General features: G+C 54.7%; 1 protein-coding gene across 2 annotated transcripts in view; it reads right to left on the bottom strand.

Annotated features, from left to right (window-relative positions):
• The window catches only part of NEURL1 (neuralized E3 ubiquitin protein ligase 1), a gene marked incomplete at both ends in the record, with an annotated part of 69,727 nt that overhangs the window by 12,761 nt on the left and 41,472 nt on the right, over positions 1 to 15,494 (bottom strand). For both annotated transcript variants that reach the window (XM_080694507.1, XM_080694508.1), the window contains 2 exons: positions 5,466 to 5,787; positions 6,123 to 6,364. In XM_080694507.1, the coding sequence (XP_080550633.1) occupies positions 5,466 to 5,787; positions 6,123 to 6,364 (564 nt within the window). The remainder of the gene's footprint in view (positions 1 to 5,465; positions 5,788 to 6,122; positions 6,365 to 15,494) is intronic.

The following is a 15,494-nucleotide window of genomic DNA, read 5'->3' as shown; positions in this document are numbered from 1 at the left end:
CCTGAGGAAGGCTCCATGCATCAGCCTCCTAGTGGGTGGGTACAAGTCTCTGGCAGGAGTTGGGGATAAAGCATAAAGTCAGAGCCCTAGGGAGCCCCTACCTAAGGCCCTCCCCAGCTCAGACACCACCATATGGATGCATCAACAGGTTTCCTACCACAACCTAATGACCAGATCAGCGTGGGAGACCTGAATCCCAGATCGGGCCTGGCTTCTGACCAGCAGGGAGGATTGGGGCACGCTCCTCCCCAAATGTAGGCCTAAACTCCTCTATGGTTAACCCCAGTTCTCACCTCTCCACCCCCAGTCCTGGGGATTGAACTCAGGAGCATTCTGAGCTGCACCTCCAAATGGGGTCTCACTAAGTTGTTGAGGGCCCGGCTAGGCTGCTGAGGCTGGCTTCAAAGCTGCCGTCCTCCTGCCTCAGCCTCCCGAGTACTGCTATTAACAGGCATGCACCACCACGCCGGTGACCACAGTTCCTCTTACCGAACAACTTGAGGCACAGAGGCTGTGGGAACTTTTTCACGACCTGCTCCCTGGGACACCGACACACACCCACATCTGTGCACACTCTGCTACACAAAGTACCTTTCTACTCCACCCTCCCCTGGGAGATCCGCGCTGCTGACTCCCCCTCCCACCTCTGCTCCCAGGCGCACCTGCTGCCTGGCCCTCGCCAGTCCTCCCCAAGCAAGGCATCCTCCTCTCCCTTGGGTTCCTGACAGCTGAGCCTCTGCATTCTGCTCTTCAGGCCACGCTTCTGAGCAGAACTGGGCCTAGGCCACCTCCCGGCACCTGCACGTTGTGTCCCCAGCGTAGAAGCGCTTTGAGGAGGGGGCTGGCTTTTCAATTCCTGCCCCCCCAAGGGCATGGCTGTAGTGGGCACCAGGGATGCTCAAGGTGCCCTGTGAGTGGAGTCGGGACTCAGCAGCCTTTTGCCTGGACCACGGCTGCGCTTCCTGAGTTAACATTTCTAAGGGGAGCAAGGAGACTTTGAGAGACTGGGATAGGAGTTTATCTGTCCTAGTATTAATCACCTCATAAAACTTGTGTTTACTTAGTTGCTGGCGGGTCCTTCTTCCTGGAGGTAGGAAGCTGTTATTGTTGGAGATACCAGCCCGGGCTTGGGCCAGGGAGGCTGGAGGGGTGACCTGCTGAGCTCTAGATGGGGAGGAGGTGGGGAAGGCCTTGGGCTGGCCATGCCTCGGCACGGGTGTGGGCCTGGGCTGCACTCAGAGCAGGGAGAGCCAGACACCAGCTCCTGTCCACCTCCACTCTGTCGGGGACACCGCCTGTCCGTCTGCGGCCTGACCGTGCACACTGGCTACTGTGCACCCTTCATGCCAAGAACCCCGGGATGTCTCCGGTCTGAGAACACAACTCGGACCAAGGGAAGTGTGGAGGGCTTTGGCTCCAGACAGAGGCAAGAGGGGACGGGGGCAGGGCTGGCAGGCATCCAAAGCTCAGACCCTGACTGGGAGATAATCACTCCAGGAAAGAATGGCCCACCCTCAAAGCCACCAAAACAGAGACGGTTGCTGGGAAGAGAGGTGAAGAACAGCAAGAGCCCAAGGGATCAGGGTTAAGGGGGAGATGAGAGAGGGGGAGGCCCTGAAAGATACAGATGTAGTAACATGGCAGCCAGCGAGGTGGGGAGGGAGAGAGAAGGAAGGAAATGGACCTGGGGTCTGTACAGAGAGTAGGAGTATGGAAGGAAAGAAGAGGACCAGCGGCCGGTCACCTCGGAAGGGCTCTCAGGTGGATCTCAATTTCCCTCTCTCCCTACCCCTCCCCTCCTCCCTCCTCTCTCTCTCTCTCTACACACACACACACACACACACACACACACACACACACACACATCAATTTAGGAGGAACAAAATGAAGAGATATTTTAATCTGCTAATTGAATTTAGGGGCCATAATCAGCCTTTGAAAATGCCAGGGATTATGGTGATTTATGGCTGGGACGGGCCTCAGCTGGGCCTCAGCCTTATCGGGTGTGCAGAGGAGCCTGCCAGGAGGTCCAAAGGCAACTGGCATACCCCGAGCAGACCCATTTATAGTCAAAGAGGGGACGGGGCTGGGCCAGGTCAGGACTGCGGCCCCAGGGCAGGCCCTGCGGATTATTTCCCAGGGCCCTTTGGCCCCTAAGGGTCAGAGGTCCCATGTTGCCTGGCAGTTCCCCTTGGCTGCCACCTGTTCAGTGCCTCCTGGACTGTGCAGGTCCAGTTTGAGCCTCCTCTTCCCAGAAGCCTTCCTGGACTCCACCCTCCCTCCTGCACTCAGCCTCCTCTGCCTCCTGTTCTGTGGAACCTGCTGGAGGAAAATGGAGAGGGCCTTGCCTCTGTCATCCGAACACCCTGTTCCAGTCCCAGCTCGGCCATGTCCCTACATGGGCAAGCCCGGCCTTCCATGAGCCTCAGTTTTCTCCCTGCCAAATGGGGATAAAAAAAAACACTCCCTGCAGGCCTGCTGCTGAGAGGTTAAGTGAGCTAACCGGACAGAAAGCGTCGGCAGATGGAAGGGATCCTATGACCACAGCATTGAGCAATTACCACCCTCCTTGATTATGCCCTGATCGCAGCCAGCATCTGTCTCCTTGACGGCCCGGCCAGGCGGCCTTGGGTAGGGTTGCTCTTTTCCTGAGCCTGTGAGTCCTCTTCCTCCTGGCCCTCCAGCCTGCCAGTCCCCTTCCGACCCTGCAGTCATCACTCAGCCCCATCTGCAGGCCAAGCGCAAGGTCCGTCTGGAGGGGGCCAGCTGGGTAAGACTCAGGTGTCTCCCTCAAACCTCTCTGTCCTGGGGAGCGAGACACGTGCATGGACCACGGTCAGCAGAGGCCTTGGAGCTTTGAGAAGCACAGGCAAGGGGGGGGGCGCAGGATGGGAAAGATCCTTCCACCCCCAGGGAAGACTTCAGGGAGGAGGCAGCTTTTGAGTTGGGCCCTCAAGCCAGAGTGGGGACTGTGGAAAGGGCGTCCTTTGCTTAGCAAAAAGCAAGGGTGTTAGCCGGGCGTGGTGGCGCACACTTGTAATTCTAGCATTTGGGAGGCTGAAGGCGGTTCGAGGACAGCCTCAGCTACTTAGTGAGGCCCTCTGCAACTTAGTAAGACCCCATTTCAAAATAAAGACTAAAAAATAGAGCTGGGGGTGTAGCTTGGAGGTAGAATGCCCCTGGGTTCCATCTCCAGTAACGCAAAAAGAAAGGAAGGAAGGAAGGAAGGCAGGCAGGCAGGCAAGGGCGTGGCCACCACGTCTACACCCACCTACCTACTCCCAAGACCTTCTCAAGAGCAGAGACATTCTCTGTCTTCCAGCATGCAACAGAGCCCTGGGCTAAGTTAAGTCACCATATCCACAAGCATCTCATAGATGAGAGGACAGAGGCTCAGAGAGGAGTGGCCAGGCTGGAGCTCAGACTCAAGCTTGGGGACCTACTGCCTTGACGTGTGTGGCCCCGAGGAACCAGGGCAGCGGGAAGGTGCTCTCAAACCCTGTGTTAAGGGCTGGCTCCCCTGCCCCCAGCATGGTGAGCATGACTGACGGCCACTGACCTCCCCAGGCGCCAGCTCTTCCCCAAGGGCAGTTATTACCCGTTGTGCGGACGAGGAAACAGTTGCACACCTACTACGGGATGCGACCAGGATCCAACCTGGGCCTGTCAGTCTCTGGGGGTCAGGCACATGACCCCACCCTCCTGCCTCTGGCAGGCAGAGGTCTGACCGTGGGAGCGGCCAGCTTGGGCGGCTTTCCTCATCTGCTGACACCTGGAGCGGCCCGCTGCAGGCTTTCAACATGTCAGCGTGAATGCAGAGACACTTTTATTGACTTGGAAGACAGAAAGTTCCTAAACTGTTAGTTAATAAAAACAGCCTTCTGATGTTCCGGACTCAACAAACAGAAGGGCGTCTGGCCCCTACTCATGCCTTTGTTTTTACTTTCACTGTTTTTTTCTCAGTGTTTGAAAAGTTGCACTGTTTCTACTCTTCAAAGTCAGAAAGGATATACAGGAGCCACGTGTGGTGGCACACGCCTGCAATCCTAGTACTTGGGAGACTGAGACAAGGGGATCACAGGTTCAAGACCAGTCTCAGCTATTTAGTGAGGCCCTTTACAACTTAGTGAGACCCAGTTTGAAAATTAAAAATAAAATAAAATAAGGCTGGAGGTGGAGATCAGAGGTACAAAGCTACTGGGTTCAATTCCCAGAGCCACAAAGAAAAAGAAGGATTAAAAGGGTTGTTTTTTTTTTAACCACCCTCATAGCATTTAAACTATAAGGAGAAGGGGTAAGGATGGGAGATAGAAGGGACATTGGCTGAGCACACATTTGGTACCCAGGACAGTCCTGGATACTACACACAGCCTCTTTAACTTACTCTTCCCACCAACCCACTTTACAGATGAGGAAGCTGAGGCTCGGGCAGGCTCTGCCTGGAGACAAAGCCCATCTGCCAACAGACTCCTCTGAACCCACAATCTACATTCACACAGTTAAGTGCGTGTGCTCAAGCTCCAAGTCAGGAACTGGGCTGAGGTTCCACCTCAACCTCCAACTCTCTCTGTGGCCCCAGGAAGTCTACGATTCTCTGAAGTACCTCCCGGCCCTGGCAGGTGTGCCATCCAGAAGCACTTACCTTAGCATTCCAGGCACCTTCCGGTGCTCCTCCTCCCAGCCCCCAGATGCCTGCCCTCCCCTGCAGGACTCTTAGGCTCTCTAGTGCCCTCTATACACGCCCTCATCTCTTTTACTCGACATCCCAGCCACAAGCACGGCTGGAGTGGGGTGGGGCTGGAGCTGAGCCTCCTGGGAGGATACAGGCCCAGGGCTAAGAGCTCCCTTTGGAGCTAAGGAGGCTCTAAGGGCTGGCTCCACCACGTCTGGCCTCAAGACTCGACCTCCCTGAGCCTCAGGCAAGAATGAAGTGCCCAGGACCTTATAAGCACCACCATGGTGTGTGTTTGTTATGGTACTAGGGATGGAACCCAGGAGCCTTCTACCTCTGAGCTATACCCCCAGCCCAATTTTATTTTTTATTTGGAAACAGGGCCTCACTAAGTTGTGGAGGGCCTCACTAAGTTACCAAGGCTGGCTCTGAACCTGTTATCCTCCTGTCTCAGCTTCCCAAGTACTGAGATTACAAGTGTGTGCCACCACACCTGACTTAAACTATGGTTACTTTAACATTTATTAATCCTGGGGGCCAGCGGCCTAGGGGCTCCAGAGAGCAGGAATCTCACTGGGGCTCCATGTGCTGAAGCTGTGCTCATGAGGAAGGGAGCTCTGTGCAGTTTCCACAAAGGCCCCCAGAACTGCCCTGAGCCCCTTAGCTATGGGGCTGCTACCGTTGGGCAGGGAGGCCCAATTTACACCCGATGGGCTTAAACAGCATCAGACCCAGCACCTGGAGACTGAGGTGTGCCCTGCTCCTAAGGGGCCCAGCAGGGGCGCTCACTCACCCAACAGCTGGACGCCCCTCGTGAGGCCATAGACATCCACCAGGGCCCAGAGCGGATCAGCCGTGCGGACACCATTGAAGAAGAGCATGGCAGCCGAGTCGTTGATGCGGTAGAAGACGCGGCCCTTCTTGTCCACCCAGAAGGCAATGATGTTGCCCTCGTTGGCAAACTCCTCGGGCAGCGCCTTGGCCCAGAAGCCGCTCTGGGACACCAGGTCGGGGCAGGCGTACTTGGGCAGCGAGTCCGGGTGGATGCGGGATGGGTCCTTGCTTGTGAAGCCCAGCCTCAGGGCCCCACTCCAGCAGCACTGCTTCTTGGTGATCTGGTGACAGGGGTGGCCTCAGCCAGCCATCCCCCTTGGCCTAGGTGACCCAGGGGAAGGGAGGGCGCCCTTCTCTGCAGACCACCCTCAGCTAAGCCCCCAGGGGTATCCTAAGGCCAGCTCACCCACCACGCAGCTCCGTTCCCTCCCGGGGGAGCCTCATCCCAGGATGGGAGAGCCCATGGTTCCCCAGCCACTCCAGCTGTTACTTCTTTGTCCCACGGGGAGGCCAGGAAAGAAGCGAGGGATGGGGAGGGCAGTGGTGGGAAGGGGCGCGAGGGGCAGGTGCTCACGGCCGTGGGAAGGCCAGGGGCCTGGGGGGATCTGGGGCCCACCTTTAGCCTGACTTGCTCGTAGATGAGCACCGGGCGGTTGCTGAAGGTGATGGCGTTGCAGAAGCTGGCCTGCCTCTTGACGGCCTTGTGGCTGAGGTCCATGAGGATCTGGGAGCCCTTGGTGTGTGGGTGGAAGAGCAGCGGTGTGGCCGGGAGCCCGCCACCCGGCAGCACTGGCGGGCAGTGCTTCTGCTTGTGGTGGCATCGATGAGAGGTGACGGGGAAGGGGCCTCCGATGGAGTCTGCAAAGACACAGGCACAGCGTCAAGACAACCTGACGGGTCCAAGAGAAGGGCTGGGGGCTCAGGCATAAGCAGACATCACCGCTGCCCAGCATGTCCACCACGGCCGCCTTCTACCATGGTCACCTCCTGCTGCCGTCCACTGCGGTCTCCCGTGCCATAATCTTTTATTTGTTAACCATCGCCACCATCTACCCTCTCCTCCTTCTCACTCCTATCTGCCACCTCCCTGCTCTGCCTTCCCATCCACCACGCAGTGAGTCACCGCCTACTGCTGCGGCATACCACCGTCTCCATCACCGCCACTGCCTCTTATCATCCACCTCACTCAACAATTACCCGCCCCGTGGCCACTGAACAGCAAGCTCTGTCCTGGGTGCTGGAGCCTAAACATGAAACATACGCGGATCCTGTCCCCCTGATCAGGAAGGGAGACGGATGTGGACAGAAGTTATCATTCAAAATGGCGGACAGCGATCCGCACCCCAGGGACCAGCAGGAAGGTCACTGCTCAGGAAGGCCTCTAGAGGGGGAGGCTGAGGTAGTGCTGGAGCTGGACCATGGTGGGGGATACCGCAGACCAGAAGTGGGTCTGTGGCATCAACCCCAACGCCGTGCCCATCACACCCCTCCCTCCGAGCCAGGCCACCCCGCCTTCCCTGCTTCAACCCGCCTATGCCGGCCACACTCTGGGCACCAGCCAGGAGGCTTGGTGTTTCCCCCCGCAGACTGCGCTACCAAAATGAGATCGTCTGGGGCAGGGCGTGGCTGAGAGACACTTTACAAACACTGGGGCAGGGAGCAGGAAGGGCACAGGACTAGGGGCAGGTGGCTGGCACCTGCCGCTCACTGGCTTGTGACTGCTGGAAAGACACTTCGCCCTCTCCCTCTGGCTCCCAGTCAACACCAGCAGCTGGGCAGCATTCCTACCTGGGCTGGGGCTGGGGCCTCGGGAACCAGAGCCTATTCTGTCGGCTCGAGGAAAGATCCATGAAGGATGGGAAGAAGGGTGTGGAGGAGGAGAGTCTCAAAATGCAACAGGGGCCTTCTGGGACGTTTCAAATGTTAGTTTCTCTGAGATGGGAATGTAATAACGCAGAGAGCCTCTAGGTCTGGTCCATGGCAGGTCTACCCAGACCCCTGCACACCTAACGGTGGTGGAGTGGGGGTGATGGCCAGGAGGGAGGGGAAGAGAAAGAGGAACCCGGAAGCCAGCAAGGTGGGGCCTCCGTCCGGGCTGCTGGCTTTGTTTTGCATCACTTTGAATCTCTTTGCATTTTTTTTTTTTTTTTTTTTTTGGTGGTACTGGGGTTCCTGGAAGCCCTTCTACCTCCGGGCTACACTCCCAAGACCTATTTTATATTTTTGAAACAGGGTCTCTTACGCCAGCGCGGCTGGCTTCGAACCTGCGCGATCCTCCTGTCTCCGCCTCCCAAGCGCGGGGATTACAAGCGTGCGCCACCACGCCCGGCTCTCTTTGCATTTTTGCTTCTCCCTCCTCTGAAGACTCCAGATCCCAGCCTCTACAGCTGAAGCCCTGCGCACAGCCCAGGGGCCTGTCGGGAGCAGGTCTCTGCATGGCAAGCAGGGGCAGGTGGCCCTAGGAAGGCCTGCCTTGCTCTCTCCAGGGCAACAAGACATTCTGGACCTGCTCAGTGGCATAGGGCTTTGAAGGCCATCAGGCCATCGGGCTCAGAGGAGCCCCCGCCAGTCTGAGGAGGCTTCCTGGAAGAAGCTGAGTAGCCTCTGGGAAGGGGAGAGCAGGAGAGGTCATTTCACAAAGGGACAAGTGGGGTGAAGGGCGGAGCGGCACTGGCTATAGGCGCCCTGCCTAGAAAAGGTGCCCACTGGATGGACCTCAGACACAGCTTGACTCTTAGTTAAAAAAACCACCTGCTGGCGAAAGAAACTTTTGCATTGTTTAGAGGTGTGTCTATACTTAGAAATGAATGTAAAAAATACCCGCTGTGTGAGTGGATAAGGACTTGTGGAGCGTCTACACAATAGAATAGCGCTCCTCTGTACAAAGAGATGGACACTGGTATGAATGGCAACACGGGAAAATCTCAAAACAATCACGCTGCATGAGCCAGACTTAAAAACAGAGCACTCAGCGGGGCGCGGTGGCACGCGACCGTAATCCCAGTGCTTGGAAGTTGAGACAGGAGGATCACAGGTTCGAGGACTGCCTTAGCAAGTAGTAAGACTCATCAACCTGGCATGACCTGTTTCAAAATAAAAATAAAATAGGGCAGGAGTATAGTTTGGAGGTAGAATGCCCCTGGGCCCAATCCCAATACAAACAAACAAGTAAACAAACAAACAAGCAAATAGGGCTGGGGGTGTAGCTTAGAGGTAGACTGCCCCGGTTCAGTCTCTAGTAACACACACACACACACACACACACACACACACACCCCACATGATCTACGCAGCTACTGCAGGACCTCTGTTCCCTTCAGAGCCCTTCCTTTTCCTCTATCCTGTCCCATTTTTATCCAATGCCAGGAAGTGCAAACCAAGCTAGAGTGATCAAAAGCAGATATGTGGATGCTGGGCAGGGAGAGGAGAGGGGATTGCGAAGGCGCAGAAGGCAGCAGTGGAGTGATGTGTGCTTTACTCTGATTGTGGTGACGACTATGGGAGTGTACTTAGTTTAAAACTCGTCACACACATCATACACTTTAAACACGTGTAGATTAGTGGATGACAGCTATACTTCAATAAGGAAGTTTTAAAAACCACTGAAGCTGGGCACAGTGGCACATGCCTATAATCCCAGTACTTAGGAGGCTGAGACAGGAGGATCATTAAGTTTGAGGCCAGCCTCAGCAACTTAGTGAGAACCCGTTTCAAAATAATAATAAAAATAAATAAATCCAAGCACAGAGATGCACAACTTAGGAGGCTGAGACAGGAGGTTCACAGGTTTGAGGCCAGGCAGAGCAACTTAGCAAGACCCTGCTTCAAAATAAAAAATAAAAAGGGCTGGGAATGTAGCTCAGAGGTAGAATGCTCCTGCTCCTGGTTTTAATACCCAGTACCAACACACACACACACACACACTACTCACTGAGTCCAGCTGCTGACTAGAATCTCTCCTTTGGGGTTCCTCTCCCCAGACTCCACCTAGAGCTACAGGCCAACTGCAGAATCTCAGCTTCCTTCAACACATTTCCTCTCCTCCCACCCGTCCCTGTGGGGGTCCTGGGGTCCCGGGTAAAAGTCCAGAAAACACTGGCTCTGTGCAAATATGGTGGGACCAGACGCCAGGGACCAGAAGGGCATTCCGCAGGGCTTCCCTTCCGTAGGGAGGACCCAGGCTACAGATCCCTGCCGGCCCAGGCTTGGGAGGGTGCAGAGTGGGGAGGACCACACGGGGCCCACGCCCCGGCCAACAGCAGAACAGACAGAGGAGGCGGGCGTGAGGCGCCCTGGTCCTGGGGACACAACGCGCACCCAGACACGTGGCCTCCGAAAGGCCACTCCAGCACACAAGGCACACGCGTGCCTGTGAGAAGATAGACACAGGTGGGAGGGCCCATCCCCTACCCCTGAGGCCAGGAACCCCCCTTTACATAGGCACTGGGCATGTATGCACGTGGCCACGTACACATGAACTGTACAAAATTACAAACATAAAACATATGCCCATCACATGGGCCATGCATGTCTAAGATGAATGGCAGCTATTCGTCAAGTGCTTACATGTGCCAAGCTCTGAACTGGGAGTTTTACATACATACATACATACATACATACATACATATGTACTAGTTTCTATCCTTACAGTAAAATGGGAAGGGGAACTGTCAACCCATTTTACTGGTGACCAATCTGAGCCCTAGACAGGTAAAGTGACTTGCCCAAGGTCACACAAAAGGTAAGAAATAGATCTGGAAGCCAAACAAAGCAATCTGACCCCAGGACCACGCCACTAGCTAGTAAGCATTAATAGCCAGGAAATCACAGATACAGTTTTTAAATGCACATTAAAATATAGTCATAACTAGCAGGGCACAGTGAAGTATGCCTACAATCCCAGCGACTCTGGAGGCTGAGGTATGAGGATGGCAGGTTAGAGGCTAGCCTAAGCATCACTGCAAGACCCTATTTCAAAATAAAAAATAAAAAGGAATCTGAATGTGGTGCTGCGACACCTGTAACTCAGTACTTGAGAGGCTGAGACAGGAGGGTCGCAGGTTCGGAGACAGCCTCACCAACTCAGCGAGGCCCTCAGCAACTTAGTGAGACCCTGTTTCAAAATAAAAATTAGGGCTTGGGGTGTAGCTCAGGAGGAGAGCACCCCTGGGTTCAATCCCCAGTACCACACACATACACACACGCACACACACACACACACACACACACACACACACACAAACACATAAATAAATAAATAAATAAATAAATAAATAAATAAATAAATAAATAAACAACTCAGAGGTAGAGCACTCCTGGGCTCAATCCCCAGTACCACACATACAAAATAAAATTAAAATAAAAAGGTAGCTCAGAGGTAGAGCATCCCTGGGTTCAATCCCCAGTATTAAAAAAAAAAAAAGTCAGCTGGGCGTGGTAGCGCACGCTTGTAATCCCAGCATGTGGGAGTCTGAGACAGGAGGATCGTGGTTCGAGGTCAGCCTCAGCTACTTAGTGAGGTCCTTTGCAACTCAGTGAGACCCTGTTTCAAAGTAAAGAATAAAAAATAGGGCTGAGGGTGTAGCTCGAAGATAAAATGCCCCTGGGTTCCATCCCCAGTACCGAAAAAAAAGAAAAAAAGTCATAATTTGTAAAATATGAAAAAGTTCGTCCATGTACCACCTGAAATCATGCCATGGAGCACGCGGGGGGATACATGGCATTCTCTTACACTGCTTTCATGACACACATGTATGTGTCACCAAAAAGAGAAATGCCAGCAGTGCATTACACCTGTAATCCCAGTACTTGGGAGGCTGAGACAAGAGGATTGCAAGTTTGAGGCCAGCCTCAGCAACTCAGCCCTAGTACCACCTCAAAAAAACAAAAACAAAAAAAAAAAAAAAAAAACAGAGAAAGCCATGCTGCTGGCCCTCAGGCGCTGCTGGTGGACCCAGCCAGGGCAGCCGAGGTGGAAAGCAGATAGGCTCAGGACGCCCAACACCTCCCCTGCAGCAAAGTACTCACACTTCTGGGCACGTTCCCAAGAGAAATGAAAACGCGTCCACACAGTGACCCGTACGCAACGTATAGCAGCTTTATTCACAACCACCCCAGCCTGGAAACCGCTCAACTATCCTTCAGCTGGTGAACGGACGGATGAAATGTGGTCCACACCACAGCTACTGCCCCGTATGGAAAACGGATACGACCACGGGAACACGCGGTGCCGGTGCGCCCCCGAGCCGGCTCAGCGAGAGGAGCCAGGCCCCCAAGGCCCCGGCGTGTGTGGCCCGCATGGCGGCGGGCCAGGGCCACACTGGAGCAGAGAGACCGGGGTGCCAGGACTCGGGGGGTCTGAGCACATGGGCGCGGAGCACTTTTTCTCGGTGACGGAAGTGTCGTCTAGCTTGATTATGGTAACGGTTATACAACTCACACATGTGTCCAAAAAAGATACACCTCCAGAGGATGAATTGTCCTGGGGGTGCTGACCCCAGCACAGCGCTGGCACCGAGGGTCCAGAGAGGGCGGCCGGGCCAGGGCTCCTTCCCTACACCACCCGACAGGCTTCCTCCCAGAGCCTGACGCTTTGACATGACCCCCGAAGGTGTCCGTTCTGCGGATGAGTTATGATGCAGACTGGTTGAGTAACGTGCTTGAGGTCACACAGCAACCATGTGGTAGAACTGGGGCTTAAACCCTGGCCTTGCAATGTCATGTCCAGGGTCCTTTACTCTGTTCAGCACCTAATACCAGAGCTCATTTCCCCGGCAGTCCAAGAGTAGTGCAAAGGAGAGGGGACAGGCCGCTTGGGAGAGATGCCTGTCACCAGGTTGGGGGAGCCTTTTTCCCAGCAAAGGGCCTCAAGATGGTGGTATATGGGCTGCACAACTGTTCCCCCAGAGGCCAAGGGTCCAGGGTAGAGCCCCAGCGCAGTCCACTGGGGTCCCCTCAGGCCAGGCTGCAGCTGACACAATGGAAACTCACCCCCTGAGCCCCAGCCCCTCAGGCATTTATGAACTGCCAGACACGGGCCTGGCCAGCCCTGGGGTGACCCTCAGCCGGCTCCAGATCACATTCCTGCCCCTGGCGGGTCCCAGGGAAGAAGCCAGCACACACACACACACACACACACACACACACACACACTCACACACCCTCCAGAGTGACCTCCCCACAGCCCAGAACCACCGCAGAGCCCAAGCAGGCGGAGCCCAGCTGCCAAGAAGACAGGCAGAGGCTGCAGGCCCACTAGAGCAGCCGCCCTGCACTGACCACAGCGCCCAGCCCCTGCCAGCCCGTGGGCACTGCCTTCACCTGTCCCCAAGCAACCATGACACAGGTCCTCGGAAGCAAAGTAGCATGCCCAGGTCACCCGGCCAGAGCGGGCAGCCCAAGCCCACACCCCCGCCCGGCTGCCCATCCCCAGCTGGGAGCCTCGTTCTCCTCTGTAAAATGGACTCACAGCTGACCTCCTGCAAGGGATTCCTGTGACGAGTGAATGAGATGTTGTATGTAAAAGCCAGGAATCGCTTGCTGTTGCCGTTATGATTATTACTGCAAGTTGCATCCCCGGTGCTCTCCCACCTACAGGTCTACTCAAACCATCCTGCCCCACCCAGCTCTGCAAGTCCACCCATCTGCTGAGCCCAGGTGAGTCCCTGGGCTCCTGCGATGGCCAGGGTGAACTTGTGGCCAGAATCCCAGTGCAGGCCTCATCGTTTCCATTTCCTGGAAAGGAGGCTTGTCTTATTTTCTGGATAGTGAGGTACGGCAAACAGCATGAGCACTGGCATTAGAAGGCCCTGGGTTTAAATCCTGACCAGGCCATAGACTTGCTGTGTGACTCTATAGGGTGGCTCACGCTTGTAATCCCAGCATTTGGGAGGCTGAGACAGGAGAATTGTGGTTCGCGGACAGCCTCAGCTACTTAGTGAGGCCTCTGCAACTCAGTGAGACCCTGTTTCAAAATGAAGAATAAGCCGGGCATGGTGGCGCACGCTTGTAATCCCCGCGCTTGGGAGGCTGAGACAGGAGGATCGCACAGGTTCGAAGCCAGCCTCAGCTACTGAGTGAGGCTCTCAGCAACTTAGTGAGACCCTGTTTCCAAATAAAATATAAAATAGGTCTGGGAGTATAGCCCGGAGGTAGAAAGCCCTGGGTTCCACCTCCAGTACCACACACACACACACACACACACACACACACACACAAAGCTTTAGACAAGTTGCTTCACCTCTCTGGATCTTGAGTTCTTTTGCTATAAAACAAAACAAGGCTCCTCATAGCCTCCCTACCCATCTTTCCAGGTTACTGAGGAGACTCAATAAGTTCAAGGATTCAAAAGGATTCTGCAAATCTTAACATCTGGCATTAACATAAGGTCTTTTTTTTTTTTAAATAAAAGCAAGAGCCACCATAGGAGAAGTGATCAGCCACTGCAGCCCAGTGGGAGGCTAGATAGCTCCATTTTGCTTTGTTCCAGACACCTTAATCTCAGGTTGCTGAAAGGTCCTGAGATTAAATGAACATAATTATATGCATTAATCGAATACGGCCCCCTCTAGGGGAGAGAACACAGGTAAATCACTTGTAGAGTGGGGAGCCTTGACTAGCAGGAGGGCAGGTGGGGAAGAAACTTGCTGATATCAATGATTGTGAGCTTCCCTTGACCTTGACCCCTGACCTCCAGACATGGCCCTAGCCCGTTTCTCTGCTGAACCCTTCCTTCCCCTTCCCATCATCCACCCGCCTTTCTCTCGCTCATCCTGGTGACCTTGATTCCTTCTGGAAGTCTCTCTGACCCCCAGGTGAGGTTAGGGGCCCCGCTATGGGCGTGTGGGGCCCTCTGGACCTTCATGCAGGGCATCCACCCCACGCAGCCCTTCTCACCCCGGATCCTCTACAGAATGAATCCCATATGCCCGGGTACTCTGTGCACACTGCATCCCCCGGCTCTCCTGTATCCAGAAGGTTCTGAGTATCTAAGGGTTAAGGGGGATTCTTTAGATACACAAGGCTTCCCAGCACCTTTGGCCATGGCAGGACCCCAGGACAACACTCCCTGGGTGTTTGTGTCCACCATTAGGTGCACACATCCTGCCATCCTCATAAGAAGGCCCTGCCTGCTCAAGAACCTTCAATAGCTCCCCACTTGCTGTCAGGAGAAAAGGAGAAAGGAAGGCCACGCAGGTTGGCTTTTTCTTGTACATCAGACACTGAACCGGACGCCCTTTGTATCCAACGCTTTGTACCCCCACCCCTCCCCCAGGCCCTGCAGGTGGGTGTTTGCAGGAACCATCCCAGCGTGGCTCCAGTGATGTCTGTCCACTTTCTGGCCTTCATGCCCTTGTCTAAGCCCTGGACCCAACACTTTACTTCTAGAGTAGAATATAGCTGAAGCAATGGCATGTCACTCCCAACCTGGGTTATAAAAGGCCTGGCTTCCATCTTGGTTACTCTTTCTAGTCTCTCTGGATTTGCTTCCTCTGGGGAGGCCAGCTGCCATGTCACAGAGAGCTCTGTGGAGGGGCCCATGTGGTTGCGGACAAGGAATGCCCATAACTGTGAGTAAGTGTGGAGGGGAGGCCCTCAGGCCTGCCTTCAGATGAGGCTGTGGCCCCAGCCAAAAGTAGACTACAGTCTCACAAGAACACCTAGAAACCAGGCTGAGACCCCTGGCTAAAGAAACTGTAAGAACCATTAAATATCTGTTGCTGTAAGTGGCTAAGTTTTGGGGTAATTTGTTATACAGCCATAGATAATCAATACAGTATTGACAGTCCCATTTCACAGATAAGGAAACACGGGCCCTGAGAACTAATAACTTGCTAAGTCTACAGCCAAACCACCCTGAACGCGCCCGATCTCGCCTGCTCTTGGGAGCTAAGCAGGATCTGGCCTGGTTAGTACTTGGGTGGGAGACTAACAAGCTCATAGCTGGGAAGTGATGGAGCTGAGCTCAGCACTGTGTAAACCCCTCAGG

Source organism: Muscardinus avellanarius, assembly GCF_963383645.1.
Source record: "Muscardinus avellanarius genome assembly, chromosome: 4".
NCBI lineage: Eukaryota > Metazoa > Chordata > Mammalia > Rodentia > Gliridae > Muscardinus > Muscardinus avellanarius.
The sequence above is the reverse complement of the archived record's forward strand: the minus strand, read 5'-3'. Positions and strand labels throughout refer to the sequence as shown.